Source organism: Alexandromys fortis, unplaced genomic scaffold, assembly GCF_014885135.2.
Source record: "Alexandromys fortis isolate MF-2015 unplaced genomic scaffold, M_Fortis_MF-2015_v1.1 scaffold_8_9099976_23576923, whole genome shotgun sequence".
NCBI classification, from domain to species: domain Eukaryota; kingdom Metazoa; phylum Chordata; class Mammalia; order Rodentia; family Cricetidae; genus Alexandromys; species Alexandromys fortis.
The window spans coordinates 3,234,294-3,254,483 of record NW_026067899.1 but is presented as its reverse complement, the minus strand read 5'-3'; the positions used below and the strand labels follow the sequence as shown (position 1 = coordinate 3,254,483).

Genomic DNA, 20,190 nt, shown 5'->3' with positions numbered 1-20,190 from the left:
ACAGGGTTTCTCTGTAGCTTTGGAGCCTGTCCTGGAACTCCCTTTGTAGACCAGGCTGGCCTCGAACTCACAGAGATCCGCCTGCCTCTGCCTCCCGAGTGCTGAGATTACAGGCAAAGTTTCTTTTTTTAAATTTTTTAAATTTAATTTTTTGGTTTTTTGAGACAGGGCTTCTCTGTAGCTTTGGAGCCTGTCCTGGAACTAGCTCTTGTAGACCAGGCTGGCCTCTGACTCAAAGAGATCCATCTGCCTCTGCCTCCCAGGTGCTGGGATTAAAGGTGTGCACCACCATTGCTGAGCTATTTACAAAGTTTCTTATGAATGTTAGTTTGTAAAATTCTAAGAAAAAGCACTAGCTGTTTTTGTATTTCATTGTAAACTTATTTATATGTTCTGTGTAATTAATTGGGACTACTTGATTAAAGCATGTTGAGTATAGGGAAGTGTTTGATTTTAATCTGTGTACTTGTGTCTACTTGACAAAGTCCATGTGTGCTTTACTCTTTACAAGGTATGAACTTGAACAAGCGAGAACTCAATGAGCATGTGGAGTTTGAGTCTCAGACATACTATGCTGCATTTGCTGCTGAGCTTGAAGCCTGTGCACAGCCGATGTGGGGACTTTTATCACATTGTAAAGTTAGGGTATGTTTGAAGTATTTTTTAATAATTTCTGCATTTTAAAAATGACTTAAGAAAGAAAACACACCTGCAAATATATTTAATGTGTAGTGTTTAGTTCTGTTTCAAGTTGAATTCATCTTTGTGAAAGCTTATCTGAAACAATATATTTTATTCTTGGGCATATTGAAATTCATTTATATCATCAGACTTCCCCAGCTGCTCCTATTTGGAACAGTTGTTGAAACTTCATAATACTCCACCTTTAGCATTATTGGTTTGTTTTAACTGTCCCTAGCTATCTAATACTTTGTGTCTTTCCAAAGATAAAGATGGTCTTCAAAAAAAGTTTATCATTTTATATAGAGTTTTGCTATATAGCTCAGGCTGGCCTTGAACTCAGTTTGTCTAACAAGCTGGTCTTGAGTTTTCAGTCCTTTCGCTTCAGTTGTCCACGTGTTGGCATTCTAGGTGTGTGCTATCATGACTGGCTTAAAGTTTCTAATTTTAAGGTTCTAAGCACAAAATAGTTTTATACAACTTTCAGTTTTTTTTATATATACTTAGTCATTAGTTTGATGGGTCTTTATTAATCAGAACTACTCCTCTTAATCTATTAAACTAAGGATTGCATGAAGATTTTGATATAAAATCCCATGATGCTCAACCCATTAGCCTGTATCAGTGAACGTTCTAAGGTCTCACTACATATCATTGACTAGTCAGGAGCTTGCTATGTAGTCCAGGCTGGCCTGGCACTCACAGAGATCCGCCTGCCTGTGCCTCCTGAGTGCTAGGATTAAAGGCGTGCGCCAGCACTCCTTGCATAGGTAGCATCTTACATTGGGAATATTTTAAAGCTCATTGTTTTAGTTTCTGCTTTCTCTTTATATGGGGTGACTAGGTCAACCCATGAACATCTTTTTGAGATTTGTGTCTTTTTTTTTCTCTTAAATCCATTTACAAATGTAACACAACAAAATGAAACATAAAATGGGACAGCGAGGTGAGCTTTTCCTTCTAGGTAATAATGAGGTTTCTTTCTATCCTTTAAGTTTATGTTTCTTTCAGTAGGTTTTTTTTTTTATTTTCTCCCACGGACTTACCTATTCTCTAAATTCAGTTTCTTAGAATTTAGTGTAGTTCAAAGTTCAAAGCATCATGTTAGTCATGTCGATTTTCTAGGCATGTGAAATGTCTCAAATCTCTAATAACCGTGTGTGTGTGGGGGTAGACAAAGATTATAAATGAATGAATATGTATATGTTTAGTGCTAGGGACTTATGTGTTAAATATAAATCCAGGGCCTTATATGTTTTAAAAAGCAAAGACAAACCTCAGTTACCCTGCTTCATTAGATTTTGTTTTTATTTTTGATGTACATTCTCACTGTTGAGTCTCAAACTCATGATCCTCTCACCTTGGCCTCCCAAGTGCTGGGACAGCTTCAGAATAATCACCTATCCACACTGTATTTCATTTTGTGTTCTTCATGCTACTTACTATATCATTAATGATTTAAGTTTGACCACAGTTGCCTTAACTTAGATGTGGACTCGTCCTCTTACACCTCCTGCTGTGCCCCATGGTTGTTCCTTTCTTAGTTTTCAAGCTTTGGTTAAGGCCAGCCCTCCACTCTCCCATTTTGGAGGACATGTTTTCCTGTGGTAGGGGGAGGTCCCGGCAGGTGCCGTACAGGGAAACAACCCCACAAAGAAATAAGAATGAAAATGCAGTGCAAATTGACTTCATCAACCTGGATCAGACATCAGGCAGTCATTGAATGAATCAGGTGATTCATTGTCAGCATATTTAAAACAGGATTATTTGGGAAAAGGTTTTCAGACAATTATCAGTCCAATCAGTTCAATTCCAGGTACACAATAAAGCTTAAGGTGTGACCACATAGAGACTCTTTGTGGTCATGTGTGGTCAAAGTACATGTGAATGAGAGGGTGGGTTCTGTAGCTAGTATGGGCTAGAATCTAATGTGGTCTCTGACCAATAGCATAGAGGTCAGCGGGCCATAAAATACATGTGACATCTCCCCTAGTGATGGGTAATGGTCTAGGGAGGGAAGAGTCTGGGATAACTATTCTGGGAATTAGGGAGAGGTCTGTCTCCACAGATAGCAAAAAGGTCACCAGGTTGTTAACAAAATCCACTCAGCTTTCTGGACAGATCCAGGGTATTTGATTTTATCGTCTCCATTGAGGAGACATCTCTATGTGATTAACATTCCTGGTTCTCTAAGTGCTTCTCTGTAAGTACAAGGACCTCTGTGCCCCCAACACTTTCTCATTCTCTTACCTTGGCCCAGTGATTTTCTTTCATGGAAAGTTATCTGGGAAGTAAAAATAAATAAACAAATCCCCCAAGAAACAAACCGACAAACAAAAAAGAATACATTCCTAAGCCCCACTGTTAGAGGTTTTGATTGATTTGATATGCAGATGAATCTGAGTAGCAATTCTAACTAGAGAAAACGTTTGTAAGCCTCAAGTCGATAGCTTAATGTCTTTTCATCAAATAGCATTCCTTGTGTGTTTGTAGTTCCTTGTTTAATCTCAACTGTAGCATTTATTTAAGAACTGTTTGTTGGTCATTTACTCGAAAACCTTTGTTAAATGCTGGTCTGTGTTAGACACTATATTTTAGGTATTTTGGTATTGAACTAGATAGACATGGTTGTTATTTTCATGAATACAGTGTAAACATATGAATTTACTTTGTTATTATGCTCTCTGGCAAAGTAACACTGTTTTTGTGAGAGAGAAAAGCATTTTAAATCTGAAAATTATAGAAGGCCTTTCTGAAAAAAGAATATGAAGGAACCAGCTGTGTGAAGAATAAAAAGAGGGTAGGTTAGTGGTGGTTGTGGAGAGGTAGATGGGAAAAGTGTTTGGATAGGGAATTGGTGTCTATACTACAAGAGTAGACATGCTTCACTGGAGAGAGAGGGGTCAGATTGCAGTTCAGGTTCTTGTAGATACTTTGAAGAGTCCTGGGTTTAATTAAAGAGTAGTCTATGAATATTTTAAAACAGTTTGCTATCAGGTTTCTATATAAAAGACTACGTAGAGGAGGATGTAGCATGGTGGTGGAGCGCTTGTCTAGCACATGTAAGGTGCAAAAACACACAATACACCCACGATTAGGAACAGACAGATTAATTAAGATGTTTTGATAAGCCAATTTCATGGATATTTCACTTATGATTTTTAAAAAGCACCTCTAGAGGTGAGGAGAAGAACGATGCTCTCTGGAAACTGATAGTGACGGAACTTGGGAAAAAGGGAAGATTTTGACCAATAATTACAAGGCTTAAAACTGACCAAAGGAATGTTTTGGAGATTTGAAGCTTAGCATGGTGATCAACATTAATAAAGTGTATATTTCAAACTTTTTTTTGGGGGGGGGACTTGTTTTAACATTTGCACATTTTTCTTTTAAAAATTTGTCAAATTTTTAAACTTAGTGTACACAGGGCATGCACATCCTATGGCTCACATGTGAGGATCAGAGGGCAGTGTGCTGGATTGATGCTCTCCTTTTACCATATGGGTCCAGAGATCAAACTTACATCATTAGGAGTTGGAGGCATGTGCCTTTACATGATGAGCTATCGCTCTGGGCCTACCTCACTATTTCAAATTCTCTAAAAGAATAGAGTTTGAATACTCTCGCTATTAAAAAAAACCCACAAAATACCATTTCTCTTTTTTCTCTTCCTTCTCGTCTTCCTCCTCCTCCTCCTCCTTTTGACCAAAGGGGACTAGAGGAATCAGTGGTTAAGAGCACTTGCTTTTCTAGAAGACCTGAGTTTTGTTCCCACCACTCACATCAGGCAGCTAGCAACATCTGTAATTAAAAATCCAGGGGAATCTGATGCTTCTGGGCACTTGCACTCACATGCAGTCACACCTATACATAACTAAAAATAAATCTTTTTTTTTTTTTTTTGAGACAGGGTTTCTCTGTGGTTTTGGAGCCTGTCCTGGAACTAGCTCTTGTAGACCAGGCTGGTCTCAGACTCACAGAGATCCACCTGCCTCTACCTCCCGAGTGCTGGGATTAAAGGCATGTGCTACCACCGCTTGGCTAAAAAATAAATCTTAAGAAATAGAAAAGATAAGCACCTGAGATGATTTTCGATACCTTTATATAATCATTCATTGTGTACACAGGCATCAAAATGTCACATTTTACTCTATAAATAAATTCAAGTTAATTTAAATGATGCCACAATAGTAGCTTAAACATGAGATCATAAGCATAAACATGAAATTGTCATATTCAAGATATATATTTTGAATATTCAAAATGTATTTTAGAGACATAATTAATAGACTTGGTGATGTATATTTTTGTTGAGAAGACTTGACTGTCAGATAATGCATACAGAGGTGGGCAGAGTGACAGAAGGAGGGGCTGAGTTAGTTTTAGAGGTTCGTGTGACATGTCTGTGAGAAGACAGCTGCTGTGCGGCTCACGCCGATAAGAGAAACCTGGACTGAGGCTATGAGCTTTAAATGCTTTGGCATGTAGGTTGTGTTTAGTACTGTAGAGAGTGGGATCAAGAAGGGAGAGGAGATGTGAGCCATGAAGAGAGAAGGGAGAGGAGGAGACACGGAAGAAAGAGGTGTCTTGTTAGCAGCACAGTGATGCAGGAAGACAGACTGACCCACGGAGGTGAAAGTTTTAGGCAGGTTATTTGGTCAGTTTTGCTTAGGGTGAATTTGGATTGTGAAGCTGGTATTCTATTTATCTCTGTGATAAATCATTGGTTCTAAGCAGTGGTTTATTTTTTGTCTCTGAAGGCCAGAATCATAGTATGCTTATCTAGATATAAGTATTCCCTTAATCAAAGAGGTATAGAAGACTGAGAAAACAATCCTGTTCAATTTATTTTGTAGTCTTTGAAGTAACCCAGAGAGTGACGTTCCAGTTAAAGAAGCATCCACTTTCTAGAGAGGGGTTTACCTGATGAGCATCAACATGATACCAGATGCTGTGCTAGGCACTCTATAAATACTTTCACCCAACCCTCAGAGCATCTCTTAGGAAGTATCAGCCCTTTCCTTCAGAGATTAGACAACTTTCTTGGTTCTCCCAGCTACAAGTAGAAGCTGAATCTGAAAGCGTGTGTCTCTGATTTCAGAGCCAGTGCTTTTTACCAAATTGTTGTTATTTATTTTTCAGTGAGAATGGCCAGGGCTGTTTTTGGCAGTCCTGACAGTTTTTAGAAATTGAAACTAGAACAAACAATTCTATTTAAAGTTAAGCATCTATTTTTATCTACATTCTCCATTATAAAATATAAAAATAAAGGATTAAGAATTAAACAAGTTATGGTTCATATGATTTATTGTCTTTGTATAATTGCTTCCATCTAGTGGCATATTTGGTTACTGCAGATTCAATGAATCTCCTTGATTCTTGGCACATACCACTACTTGCTAATGAGATCTAGTGCTAGACAGACATAGAGCATCTTATACGCATAATTTCGCTTGTATCTTCATGACTACTGGGAGGTAGGTTGCGTTATGCCCATCTTATGGAGAAATTCAGACAGAATTAAAGTTGCTTCTAGCAGGTTATAAAATGATGAATATCAATCAGTATGTACACTAAGGTGGGGAGGTTGAGAAGAGATCAACTGAACACAGTGTTGAAATACACTACGTTTGGAAATGGAATTAATAGGCCATCTTCAGAAGCACTCTTGGTGCCTTTGGCTAAGTTGTGCTGTGGTAAAGTTTTGTTGTTTAGACACTCATGTAACAGTCTCTTCAGACTTTGAAAGTGGCATATTTGGTTTTCAAAGTTTCTTTTTCTTGAAAAATAAACCTTATTTCACACTTTATCTATTTTTGATTGACTGATTGGCTGATTGTTGGAGGGGTTGAATGTGTACGAGTGCACCACAGGGTGGATGTGGAGATCAGGAGTGAGTTCTCTTCTTCCACTATTTGAGTCCTGGGTGGTGAACTCGGTCAGGCTTGGTGGCCATCGCCTTTACCTACAGAGCCATCTTCGTTCTTGACCTTCAAAGTTTCTTTATACATGAATTAACTTCCATTTTAGTTTGTTTAAGACAGATTAGTTATTATTAACTTGTAAGTGTCATTAAATTTTTTTCAGTGGAGATGGGGAACAGATGTGTAAGATAATATTTTTATAAAGATAAATCTTATACAGGATAGGTTGGGACAGAGTGAGACTGTTGGCAAGGTGACCAGATAAGTGATGTTTGGACTGGATGGTGGCAGCAAAATAGGCGAGGACCTATTGATAATGTCATGGAAGAAGTGACAGGACGTGGAGAAGAGCAAGGTAAAGGAGAAATGAAGACTGAATGGGGAGTATGGTGTGGTGGATGCAGAGGTTCAGGAGTTCAAGGCCAGCCTGGGATACATTAGACTCTGTCTCAGGAAAAGAAAGGAAGGAATGTAAGATTTGCCTTGGGTTTTGAAGGCATGGTGGTTTATATAGGTAGCTGTGGAGGTTGAGCCACTTGACTTAGATGCTTCATGCACATTTATGCTATACATTGCTTCCTGATGTACATTTCATAATGGTCTTAATTTAGTTAAATTTGCTGTTCTAGCCATTTTAATTATAAAATTCAGTTGTTAATAGTGTATTTTCAAAGTTGTGCAACCACACTACACCAATTATAGAACATTGTCTTGTCCACCAAAATAACCATTTACTTTCCCTTTCTGACCTCCCAGTATCTTCCGGGAACTACACATACTTTTGGAGAGAAGGGGGGAAGAGATTTTTATTCCAGTCCTTGCATATATAGTTCTTTTTTAAAATAAGAGCCTCCTTTAGAGTTACATTTTCATTTAACTTAAAACTTAACTGAGTGGATCCATTTTATTATAAGACATTGTAATTGCTTTCCACAGTTCTCATGCTTTAAATGGCTCACACCATTTCTTCTTCCAAACCAAGATATTACAGGCTAATTCTAGTACATATATATTGTAGCCTTCTTTTTATTGTTTTTAATAGCCATTGAAAATTGCTCTTTAACCATTTTCAGGTGATTTTTAGACATCACCATTATTTCTTTTTTTTAATATTTATTTATTATGTATACAATATTCTGTCTGTGTATATGTCTGCAGGCCAGAAGAGGGCACCAGACCTCATTACAGATGGTTGTGAGCCACCATGTGGTTGCCAGGAATTGAACTCAGGACCTTTGGAAGAGCAAGCAATGCTCTTAACCACTGAGCCATCTCTCCAGCCCCATCACCATTATTTCTGTCTAGTACTTTTTCATCATCTACAAAGAGACTTTATTGAGCAATAGTAATAATAGCAATGACTTTGTAATATTTTGGGGGAGCCATTGAAATAGAACATGCATTTAATTTATTTAAAGTTTTTGCCAACTTTGCTTCAATTTCAAGAATATATAGAAGGCAGCACGTTGTATTTGGTAATTTACATAATTGTCATTGGTTGCTACTTTTAGTTTATGAAGGAATGGTTTCTTGAAACAGAAAATATAGGTTATCTTGAAAATATACACATTTTACCATTATATATGCAATGCTTATAATTATTATTACATGTAATTTAATGTTGAAAATATGTATGTTATGTACTATGAAATTTTGTAACTTTTTTTTGTTTTAAAGGAAACTCAAGAGTATACCCGAAATGTTGTAAGGTACTGCCTTGAAGCACTTCAGGATTGGTTTGATGCTATTAACTTTGTAGATGAGGTATGTTTATGTATATTTTGTATAAAAAATGCTTAAAATTTTGTTGTGTTGGGGATTGAATCCAGGACTCTGTGCATGCTAGACAAGTGCCATACTACTGAACTGCATCTATAACCTGTCTAGGTATGGGTGTTTTTTGTCATATATAAAAGCATTTAAGGAAAAAGTATTAGATTTCATTTAACAATGAAAATTATGAGTATTTTTTATGGGGTTTAGAGTAGAAGAATTGGAATGGAAAAGGGATGGCTAGTCCTTTGACTGACATTTTGGAAATTGCTGAGTACCTTAATTGTGTTTGCTTATATCCTAGAGGACAGAAACATAGTTTTTCCATTTTAAGTTTATATGTGTCATTTCTCAGGAGACAAAATTAGCTTCAGTTGAAGAACTAAAAGTGTTGACATAAATGTGAATGGGGCAGAAGAAGTTAATGAAAAGTGTATTCCAGCTTTATTATTTGAGCAGTGTTCTTGATAGAGAATGGAAGAATGAGCTGGAACCAAGGTGTGTTTTATTAATGATGAACAGAGCTGGCACAGGGCACTCTCTGTTGGCATTGAAGACGTCACTCCTTTTATTAGAAGTAGCTCAGAACACACAATGCAGAAGAAAGACCAGACAGTGCTCCCCAATTGCCCAACTCCCCAATTTAAGCTTTAACTTTGTACGGGTAGGACTCCAGCTTTGCATGTGTGTAAAGGTGGTGAATTCTTCTTTTTTAAAATTAGTTTAGCGTACAAAAGTCATGGGCATCTTCATATATAGTTTGTTTTTCTGAAAAATATTTTAATATGGTAAGAAATTTAGAAAAGTTAGGAATACAGAGAACTTTCTTTTCTGAAATCCAAGTTACTGATTCTATCCCCATTTCTACACAAAACTTTAATATGCACTCATTGTAAGTTAGAATATTCACCTAATTTGTCTTAGTAGTTGGTATATATATTTTGTGTGTGTGCTCGCACATACACACGTACATGCAAATCACACAAATGCCTGTGGATGTCACAATCAAGTTTGAGTGTCATTCCTTAGGAGCTGTCCACCTTGTTTTTGAGACAAGATCTCATTGTCAGGCTACTCACCAAGTAGGCCAGCCTGATTGGATAGCTCTAGGATCTGCCTTCCTCCTTCTCTTCCCAGTGCTGGGATTATAGGGAAGTAGCAGGATACCTGACATTTTTGACCTGAGTTCTGGAGAGTTGGAGCACAGTTCTCATATACATTTTACTGTCTTTCCAGTTCTCACTGATGTTCCTCTTGGGGTTCTTGGTGAATTTTGTTACCATATCTCAGATCTCTTTCTGGAACACTTAATGTTTCTTTATCTTTCTAGAGAGAGGCAGTTTGAAAGGCATAGATTAGTTGTCATCCCTCAAAAATAAAAATAAATAAAAAAATAAAAAAGGTTAGTTTTCTTGTAGTGTAGTAGCCTCAGTTTAGGTTTGCCTCATGATTAAATTCAGATTATATGTATTTTCCAGGAACATCCCAGAAAGACTGTTGGAGGCTTTCACTGTTTCTAGTCTGATGGTCTGTGACATGTCTGTCCCAGTGCTTGTTCACTGTGATCACGCACTCAGTGTGATGGCTGCTGGGCTGCGTCAACATGAAGTTCTTTTTCTCACTGTAATAAGATCTTTTGTGAGGATACACCTTGAAACTATGCAAATATTACTATGTTCTTATTCAGTTTTCAGTTCACTAACCTATTTTTATATGGTAGGGGTTCGTGATTTCTGTTTTACTCAGAGTGCTCTATCTGTTTGATGCTCAGATTGTTTCAGATAGTTGTATCGAACTTGATACCAGTGAGAACCCCTTCAAGTTGGTTTCTGTGTCCACGTCCGTGCTTTATGTCCCTTCAGATGTTTTAGACTTATTGTATAGTTCCCATTCCTTTCCTGGAGTCAGCGTTTGTAAGACTGTCTGGTGATTTCTAGTGGAGAAAAGGGTTTAGAAAGCAAGAATTGGGTGTAGTTGTGTTCATGCTGTGGACTTTCCTTCTTCCTGGGGTTAACTAAGCAGTAGGAGCGTAGATAGGGATATAGATATATCTTCATCTGTCTGTATTTTTATAGCTACATAAATAGTGATGAGGTCAAACTTACATTTTAACACCAAAGAACTGATTCTAATTTGGTATTTGTAACTTCAGAAGTTATTGCTGAGATGTTATTTTCAAAGCTTCTAAGGTTTTAAGTGCTGATTAAAAACGAGTGTACGAGTTAATCTAGGTGGGACTATGTCTGCAATGTTAAAGCCTTGGAACTTGTGCTAAACATTCTTTGACTTGTGTGCTTTGTTTACTCCAGCCAGCACCTAACCAGGTCACCTTTCACCTGCCCCTGCATCGTTATTATGCAATGTTTTTAAGTAAGGTGAGACTGTCAGTCACACATTGCTCTGTTGTGTTGTTTGTAATTTGGGGAGAATATTGAATTACTAATGTTCTCATCATGGTTCTTTTAGGCTGTGAAATGTCAGGAACTAGATTTGGATTCCCTTTTGCCGGATCAGGAGATGTTAATGAAACTAATGATTCATCCCCTCCAGATTCAAGTATGTATGCGGCTTCTAGAACACTGTGAATGGGAGCTCTTGTAGTCTCATCCTCTTTTAGTTGATGCTGACATGAAGAATTAAGTTATAATAGAATAAGGACAGTTTCTAATCTGAAGTTTGATTTTAGTTTCAGTTATTTATGAGATTTTTTTTTTAGGTTGAAAGTTGAGTTAGATTGAGCCAAAATAGAGTGTATTCATCGACTTTGACCAATTAGATTTGTTTTATGGTCATTCTTTAAGCATTATGTGTATATTTTGTAAGGCGAGAATTGAAGGAAAAATAGAATGAAAAATAAGTACTGAATTCTCAAAAAAGATTTTAGTGAAGTTACTATAAATGTATCCAGAAGCCTTAGTGAAAAATTAGCTCATTCTTAAATTTCAGTGATGAGAGCTATATAAAATATAGTCTTTAGTTTGGATATTTAAAAATAAACCTACATAGTGGAACAGAGAGAGGCCAACCTGAGGAGCATAGTGAATTTGTGGTCAGCCTAGGCTATATAGTGAGACCCTATCCTAAATATAAAAGCAAAACTAAAACAAGCAAACGAAAAAGTGTATTTAAACTGAATAATGTTGGACAGAATGCTAAGCTCATATTATGATTAAGTCAACATTTTAAATAATTGCTTGATACAATATAATTTTACTGAATTTGGGTGATATATTTTTAATTCACTTTTTGTCAGGCTAGTCTTGCTGAAATTCATAGCAACATGTGGGTACGAAATGGTCTGCAAATCAAAGGACAAGCCATGACCTATGTCCAGTCTCATTTCTGCAATTCCATGATTGATCCAGACATTTATTTATTACAGGTGAGCCACCTTGATATTCAGATGTTGTGCTTTATAAGTGCCTTGATGTGCTTGGTATCTTTATTCATGGAAGTAACAGTGATGATAGGAGAAGTTAGTTTGTTGAGAAAAGAATATGTTACTTCAATTTCCCAAAGGAAGGATGCTGTACCATATGGACCACAAGGGAAGCATCACGTTTTAGTTAAGAGGAAGAAGCAGGAGACTGGAGAAAGCCCAGGCAAGCACTGTTCTGAGGGTTTCCATAGGAAAGACCAGATAGAAGGGAGGAAGGAGCTTAAATAGTTCTGGCAGGCTTTGCAGTGTAGGTGCTATACCTACTTGTGTCGCATGCAGCCTTAGATTCATTGAGGGCTTGGGAGACACTGTATTCACATGTGAGTTAGATGAACTGGGTGGACGCTTGTGTGGGACTGCATTCCTCCATGGATTTTCTACTGTTGAGGAATTAGGTATCCCCAGCTATCATTAGTATCTTTATTAGACCTCGATGCTTTTTCTGGTTTTGTGTGTCTTATGGCTTGTAGAAGAAAACAGAAAATTTAAAAACATGACTAATCTAAGAAGCAACACCAAATGTGAGAAATAAAGTTTTCCTTGTGTTTTAAAGGTCTGTGCTTCTAGACTTGATCCAGATTACTTTATATCATCTGTCTTTGAAAGGTAAGCGTATGTATAGTAAGATAGGTATTAGGAGGTATTGGGAATTGAACTTAATTTTGTTTTATTCTCTAAAAATGAATTTGCAATATTTCTTCTTCTAGATTTAAGGTGGTGGACTTGCTGACCATGGCTTCCCAGCACCACAATACCGTACTTGATGTGGAGCATGAGCGGTCAATGCTGGAGGGTGCACTCACCTTCCTTGTGATTCTTCTGAGTCTTCGCTTACACTTAGGTAAACCATGAATGGTGATATTAATGACTGTTTCCTTCTCTTCCCTAATCCTCTGTTATATTTAAACATACCTTTAAAATCTTGACATGTATAATTCACACGTGGTTTAGCATAATCTTTAAAAAGTTCTTTGCCTACAGGAGCAGCAATATCAAGGCAGTGAAACTGCAGTTCGATTTGGGCTTTGTAGTTGTTACTCTTTACCTTAAGGCATTCCACATTTTATAGATCATTATAATAAAATATGTGATGAATTTTTTATAATGCATCTCTATATAGATTAATTCTGTTTTTAATAATTTTAGGAATGTCTGATGACGAGATTCTCAGGGCAGAGATGGTGGCCCAGCTGTGTATGAATGACAGGACACATAGCTCTTTGCTTGACCTCATATCCTTTAAAACTGTAATTTTGTGCTTGTGGTAAAAATTACTTTTATGGATTAAAAATGTCTCAATTTTTAAAGATTTTTTTTTTAAACTTGAAAATATGACAAAAAAGGAGAAAAATCTTTGTTGTTTGCTGAAGGATATGTGTGGGCAGGTGGTAAGCGTTTGTCTCTTACTGTCTCTCGGGAAGATTTTTTAGACTTCAGGTTGACCTCAGAACTGATAGTTCTGGACACAGGACCCAATCCTCTAAAACAGCATTAGGGAGAAGAAGCTGAGCATTTTGTAAATGGAACCTATGTCTTTTTTTCCTTATGTAGCCAACCTGGGATGCATAGAGCTTAGAGAGAGTCTTTATAATTACCACTGGGGCTTTAAACATCCTGAAGATTTTTGTTAGAATTGGGTCTTGAATTTTCAAGTTTATGGATTATCCTCTGCCTACTTTGTGTTGAACTCATTGTTTAGTAGTAGGTTTTTGAGTCAGGGTTTCTCTATGTAGCTCTTACAGTCCTGAAACTTGCTCTGTAGACCAGGTTGGCCTCGAACTCATACATATCCACCCGCCTCTGCCTCCTGAGTATTGGGATTAAATGTGTGTGCTACCTACCACTGCCCTGCTTTTTCTGGGTTTCTGAAGAAGGGTGCAGCATATTTATGCATTGCTGAAAATAGAAATAATTAAAATTTGTTTTCCCTCTCATTTGATGTAGTTTGATGAATTTATTCAGGGGAAAGTATACTTGGGACTACTTCACTGTATAGTTTATTAACTAGCTCCTAGATTTAAATTATTGAAAAAGACATCATAATAAAGTTAATACTGATCGATTATGTGGCCCTCTTGTGGCCAACCTTATACATTACGGCTAGTCATTTTCTATTTTGAAAATTAGAAGTGAGTAATTTGCAGACTTTGAAGCTTGTCCTAGTCATTGTTTTTTCTTGACAAATGCATCATATCCCAGAAAATCCCAACCCCAAAAGTGGCATTGTTCCTGGAAGTTACAGCTTTGAATCAGTTTTATCTACTGTAGCTGATTTTAAGGCTCCTGTTTTTGAACCTGGAGGCTCTATGCAACAAGGCATGTATACTCCTAAAGGTATGTTTACACATGTAAATAAATTCTTTCCTGTGTACACTGAAAGAAAATGCTTTTTGTGTATTTACTTATTTAGTGTGCATGCATGTTTGTATGGGTGTGTGTATTCATGGAGCCAGAGGTCAGCTTTGAATGTGTTGTTTGTTCCTCCAGCTGTTCACCTTGTTCTTTGCAACAGCTCTCAGTGAAACCGGATCTCACTTCACAGGCTGATTGTTGGTCGAGGGCCCCAGAGATGTGCCTGTCCTCACCTCCTTAGCTCTGGGGTTGGAAGTGCATGCCACCTGGCCTTTTCATGTGTGTTCTCGGGTCGAACTCAGATCCTTGTTCTCTAAAACAAGAACTTTACTGACTTTACCCCTAACATAGTAACCTTTTATTAATTCAGGTTTGATATTCTTCTGCCAGATTTCTTATAAATGCATATATTTTATATTTAACATTGTTATTCCTTTCATTTAGGAGGGAGAGGCTGGTGTATCTCTATGAATTTAAGGCTGCCCAGTCTACATAGCTAGTTCCAGGATAACCAGGGCTACATAATAAAGAGACCCTGTCTCAAACAACAACAAAGTATTTATGCTACATTGTGATCTTCTAAAATGATTAAGTTACAAAACCAGCCTTAGCGAGGAGCTCTAGTTCATTCTGTAAGTGACCACTAACATAAATGAACCATAAATTATATAAGAAAGAAGGTATCTTTTTAAATTTAATTTGAAGCAGTTTTCATTATATTTATTCATTTATGTTATTGGTTTTTTTTAAAAAAATTATTTAACTTTATTTTATGTGCATTGGTATGAGGATGTCAGAGCTGGAACTTGAGTTACAGACAGTGTGAGCTGCCAGGTGGGTGCTGGGAATTGAACCTGGGTCCTCTGGAAGGGCAGCCAGAGCTCTTAAATGCTGAGCCATCTCTCCAGCCCCTGTTGAATTTAAAAAAACAAACAAACAAAAAAAAAAAACCAAAGTCTTACTATGTAACTTTCGCTGACCTGGAACTTGCTGTATCTACCAGACTGACCTCAAACTCATAGAGATCTACTTCTTCTGTCTCCCCTGTGCTGGGATTCAAGGCATTTCCCATAATGCTGAGCTCACTAACTTTTAACCTGAGACAGGTAAAGTCTGTATAGGATGCTGATGGTCCTTTCAGCATAATAAGTTTAAATTCACAGAAGTCTTTTCCTTAAGTGGTTGATTTTCTAAGGGTTTCCTCTTATGTTTTTATATGATTTGATTGACAAGAGTGAAAAATAGATGGGATTTTGATTGGCAGAGAGGTCTTAATAGAAAAAAAAACACTGGTTTTCACATTAAAAATTTGAAGGGGTTGGAACTGAAGAAATGGCTCTTCCAGAGGTCCTGAGTTAAATTCCCAGCAACCATATGGTGGTTCACAACCATCTGTAATGGGATCTGGTGCTCTCTTCTGGCATGCAGGAATACATACAGGCAGAATGCTGTGCATATAATAAATAAATCTTAAAAAAAAAAGCAATTACTGCTCTTTAAAAAACACAAAAAGGGTTTAAGTTTGTATTCTTTGACCTCCTCAGCATTATTTTGTTCAGTATGCATTTTGAAGTTACATATAGCATGTACTACATTTAGCAAAGGCTAGAAGAAAAGCCTTATGTGTTATTTCCTGTGGCATTCATAAGTAGAAGTAATAATCCTGTGTCCGGGTGGAATATGATCCCAATAAAGAGAAGTGGAGTATGTCTTTATTATGTAAAGGAACACATTGTTTCAGAAGTTGAGAAGAACTTAGGAATGGACTAGCCTTCCTGTATGGTGCGATGCTTTATGAGGTACACCAGGCTCACCCCACGCCCCATTTCCTCTCTGCTTTCACCAGAATCTTTCTGGGCAAAATCTGGGAACTGCTTGATAGACAAGCTGTGTGGTAGTTGTTGTGCACAGTAAAGTCCAGGGCAGACGAGGGAGTGCTGCCAACAGTTTCCTGTGCTGGAGAGTGAAATAAGCCTAAGCTCTGTCTGTGTGGAGAGCAGAAAAACCATCCAAACCAGTGAGACATACACTGTTTCTAAATGATTCTCAGCTCATATTTAGTATTTATTTTCAATTTAAGCCATTTTGAAATTAAAATATATTTACATAATATCTCCCTTTTTCTTCTACTTTTTTTTTTTTTTTTACCCCTCTCATGTTTCCCCTTTTTGCTCACTCAAATTGATGGCGTCTTAATTGTTACTCTCTCTCATATATAAATACAAATTGCTTAGTCTACCCAGTGTTACTTGTATATGTGATCTCAGGGCTGACCAGTTATATTTTGAGGCAGGATCTCACTATGTAACCCTGACCTGGAGCTTCCTATGTAGACTTTACTGGCCTTGAAGCCACATAATTCACCTGCCTCTGCCTCACGATGCTATGATTAAAGGTGTGAGTCACCACAAGTGACATATTTTTGTTATCATTATTTATTTTTATTTTTTGTTTTTTCAAGACAGAGTTTTTCTGTGCAGTCCTTGCTGTCCTGGAACTCACTCTGTAGACCATGTTGGCCTTGAACTCACAGACATCCACCTGCCTCTGCTGGATCCAGGCTGCTACCACTGCCTGGATGGTGACATATTTTTTAAATTATTATAAAACTTTTATGAGTGTTTGTCTGTCATGTATGTCTGTGTGCCAGATATGTGTGCCAAGCATGTGCCACATGTATGTCAGATGCCTTTGGAGGTCAGAAGAGGGCATAAGATCTTCTGGAACTAGAGTTAAAAGTATCTCTGAACAATCATGTAGGTGCTGGAAATTGAACCCTGGGCCTTCTGGAAGAGCAGACTGTGTTTTTAACTGTCGAGCCATCTTTCCAACTCCTTGGGTTACCTTTTAGACATACTTAGGTTACTTACTTAGGATTTCACTGCTTCCCCCCCCCTCCAGTGGGTTAATTTTTTTAATCTCTCTTTATCTAGACATGATTATTAATGAGGTTATATGTTTTATTTGTATCTTATTAAATCTGAAAATTGCATGTTGAAAATAATTATATAAGTATTAAAAGAAGATGCTATATATACACTCAATACTAAAAACAACCTGTGCATCATCAGTTGTGCACATTCAGTATATGGGATCGTGACTCCCAATTGTACAGAATGGAAGGAAAATCACTGATTTTTAGCTGAGGGGCAAAAAAGCAACAACTTTGTAATTCAGCTGATCAGTACATTTTTAATTTAGTTTTCATAATTTTACAATTGAATTATTTTAAAGGTATTTTATTCTTTCTAATATGTACCTTACCAAGAAAATAAAAAAAATACTTAAATCCAACAGCAATAATCTAAACTATATAGTGGGGGCATTGTTATGTTATAAAACTTTTGCTTATTGAGTCTTGTAGAACCCAAGAGGACATTCCCAAGGTTGAAATTATGGTTTTTAACTTAGTAAAAGTAATCATAGCATCAAGATCTCATTAAGGCAATTTAATTAAATTTAACTTTCAATTTTTGAATTTAAAATGTTCTCAATGAATTTGATAAGTAATTTGAGTTTGATTTATTCCTAAGAAGTCAGGTTTCTGTTTCTGCTTCTTCTGTCTAATAGCTGAAGTCTGGGATCAGGAATTTGACCCCGTCATGGTCATTCTTCGGACAGTTTACCGCCGGGATGTGCAATCTGCCATGGACAGATATACAGCCTTGTAAGTCTGAGGAGTTGGTTAATGTCATTATGGAAAAGTTTGTATTTCTATAGGAAAGTTTCCATTGTAACACATGATGTGGTCTCATTAAAATATACCCAATCAAAGAGAAAATGCTATCTAAAGGTTTTTAAAAAACAATTTAGCTGAGATTTATTTTCTCAAAATCTTTATAAAAATTTGATATAAAGCTAGATGTAGTCTCCTATTAGGCAGTATCTATCTAGTAAGTATTTGTCAACAAGTAAAATTGAAAAGTTGGTGTTGAAAAATTGGAACATACCAGGCATGGTTACACACACCTTTAATCCTATCACTCAGGAGGCTGAGGTGGGCAGATTTCTGTGAATTTAAGGCTAGCCTGGTCTACATAGTCCTTTCAAGGAGAGTCAGAACTATTATGGGATTCTGTCTCAAAGAACAAGCAAACCAAATCAAAAAAGAAAGAAAAAGTAAAAATTGAAAGATAAACCGGGCAGTGCTGGCAGCACTTGATCCCAGCACTCGGAGGCTGTGATCTTGAGGCCAGCTTGGTCTGCAAAGCAAGTTCCAGAAAAGCCCTATTTTGAAAAACAAAATACAACAAAACTAACAAAAATTAAAAGATGTAAAATTCAGAGGAAACATTTGCTAGGAAAATCTACAAGTTGTTATGACTTTTTCAATGATTATGGATGTTAGCCATTTTGAATATATAAGAAGTAAGTATACAATAAATTTAATAGTCTATTACTTTGTAACTAATAGAAATTTATTAAATTTATTATTAAATTCATTAATAAAAATTTAATGAAGTTCTATTTAATTATTTCACATATAGGCTGGAGCTATGGCTCAAAACTGGCTGTTCTTCCAAAGGGCCTGGATTCAATTTCCAGCACCCATATGGCAGTTTGCAACTGTCTACAACTCCTGGGGATCTGACACCCTTATATAGACATCCATGCAGACAAGATACCAATGCATATAAAATAGAATAAATAAATCATTAGAAAATTATTTCAGCCGGACGGTGGTGGCGCACGTCTTTAATCCCAGCACTTGGGAGGCAGAGGCAGGCGGATCTCTGTGAGTTCGAGACCAGCCTGGTCTACAAGAGCTAGTTCCAGGACAGGCTCCAAAACCAAAGAGAAACCCTGTCTCGAAAAACCAAAACCAAACCAAACCAAAACAAAACAAAAAAAAAAAAAAAAGAAAATTATTCACATAGGGTCTTGGTGGCACACGTCTTTAATCCCAGCATTTGGGAGGCAGAGGCTGGCGGATCTCTGAGTTCAAGGCCAGCCTGATCTACTAATTCTGGGACAGGCCCCAAAGCTACAGAGAAACCTTGTCTCAAACCAAAACAGAAAAAATAAAAAATTCACATAAAAAGTTTGGTTGGGGGATCTGCTTCTCTCTGCCCTCTAGTGCTGGAGTTACAAGAATGTGCTAACATTCCTGGCTTTTATGTGGGTTATAGGATCCAAACTCAGGTTCTCATGTTTGGTTTACCCATTGGGCCATCTTGTGCCTGCAGTTGTAGTGCAGCTCCTTCTGATGCTATGTTGATGATGTTTATTTTAGCTCCCCCCATCTCTTGCCCCTGAGATAATGTTATCTATTGTTCCATCTCTAGTTTCCAGGTCATGGGCATTCCTCAGATTCTGATATTTCTGGGTGCCTGTGAATAAGAGTTTTCATAGACTAATTGTAGGTAAGTTTGTAAGAAGCCTTGTGTCAGGTTGTTTAGATTAGCCTTCTCAGAGAAGTATCTTTAAATATCTTCCCAGATGTAATGGCCTCTTTCACATTAGTCTGTGAACCAAATGGGAGGGAGACAGGGTGCGATGGTTTGTAAGAAAATGGCCCCCAAAGGGAGTGACACTATTAGGAGGTGTGGCCTTGTTGGAGGAAGATGTCGCTATGGGGATGGGCTTTCAGCTCTCTTGCTCAAGCTTCCCTCAGTTTGATAGTCAATTCACTTCCTGTTTACAAGATGTAGCACTCTCAACTCCAGCACCCTGTCCACTGTGCTTCCCTTCATGCTCATAATGGACTGAACCCCTGAAACTGTAAACAAGGCAAGGGTTGCCATGGTCATGATGTTTCTTCACAGCAATAGAGACCCAAACTGAGACACAAGGCTTAGTGGTTTTGAATCAAATTCAAATCATGACTTTAATATTGTCTTCTCCCTAGCCCCAAAGACTTCAAAACTATCTCCACAGTATCAGTGACTACTGGTGACCCTTTCTTCTGATACCTCTAGTACACTTTCTCCTCTAGGATTCAGTGTGGGATCAGAAGAATGTGTCTCTTTTTAACTGCTTTCCAGCCACTAGCAGTGGGAACACTTTGAGATGACTGATTTT

At 37.4% G+C, this 20,190-nt stretch overlaps 1 protein-coding gene across 1 annotated transcript in view; it reads left to right on the top strand.

Annotated features, from left to right (window-relative positions):
• Nucleotides 1–20,190, top strand: part of Ubr3 (ubiquitin protein ligase E3 component n-recognin 3) — a 124,947-nt gene that overhangs the window by 41,608 nt on the left and 63,149 nt on the right. Inside the window, exons 10-20 of the mRNA XM_050121899.1 lie at nucleotides 512–645; nucleotides 8,283–8,369; nucleotides 10,688–10,753; nucleotides 10,845–10,934; nucleotides 11,632–11,760; nucleotides 12,371–12,423; nucleotides 12,525–12,658; nucleotides 12,964–13,051; nucleotides 14,012–14,151; nucleotides 17,740–17,836; nucleotides 20,018–20,045. Of these exons, the coding sequence (XP_049977856.1) occupies nucleotides 512–645; nucleotides 8,283–8,369; nucleotides 10,688–10,753; nucleotides 10,845–10,934; nucleotides 11,632–11,760; nucleotides 12,371–12,423; nucleotides 12,525–12,658; nucleotides 12,964–13,051; nucleotides 14,012–14,151; nucleotides 17,740–17,836; nucleotides 20,018–20,045 (1,046 nt within the window). The remainder of the gene's footprint in view (nucleotides 1–511; nucleotides 646–8,282; nucleotides 8,370–10,687; nucleotides 10,754–10,844; nucleotides 10,935–11,631; nucleotides 11,761–12,370; nucleotides 12,424–12,524; nucleotides 12,659–12,963; nucleotides 13,052–14,011; nucleotides 14,152–17,739; nucleotides 17,837–20,017; nucleotides 20,046–20,190) is intronic.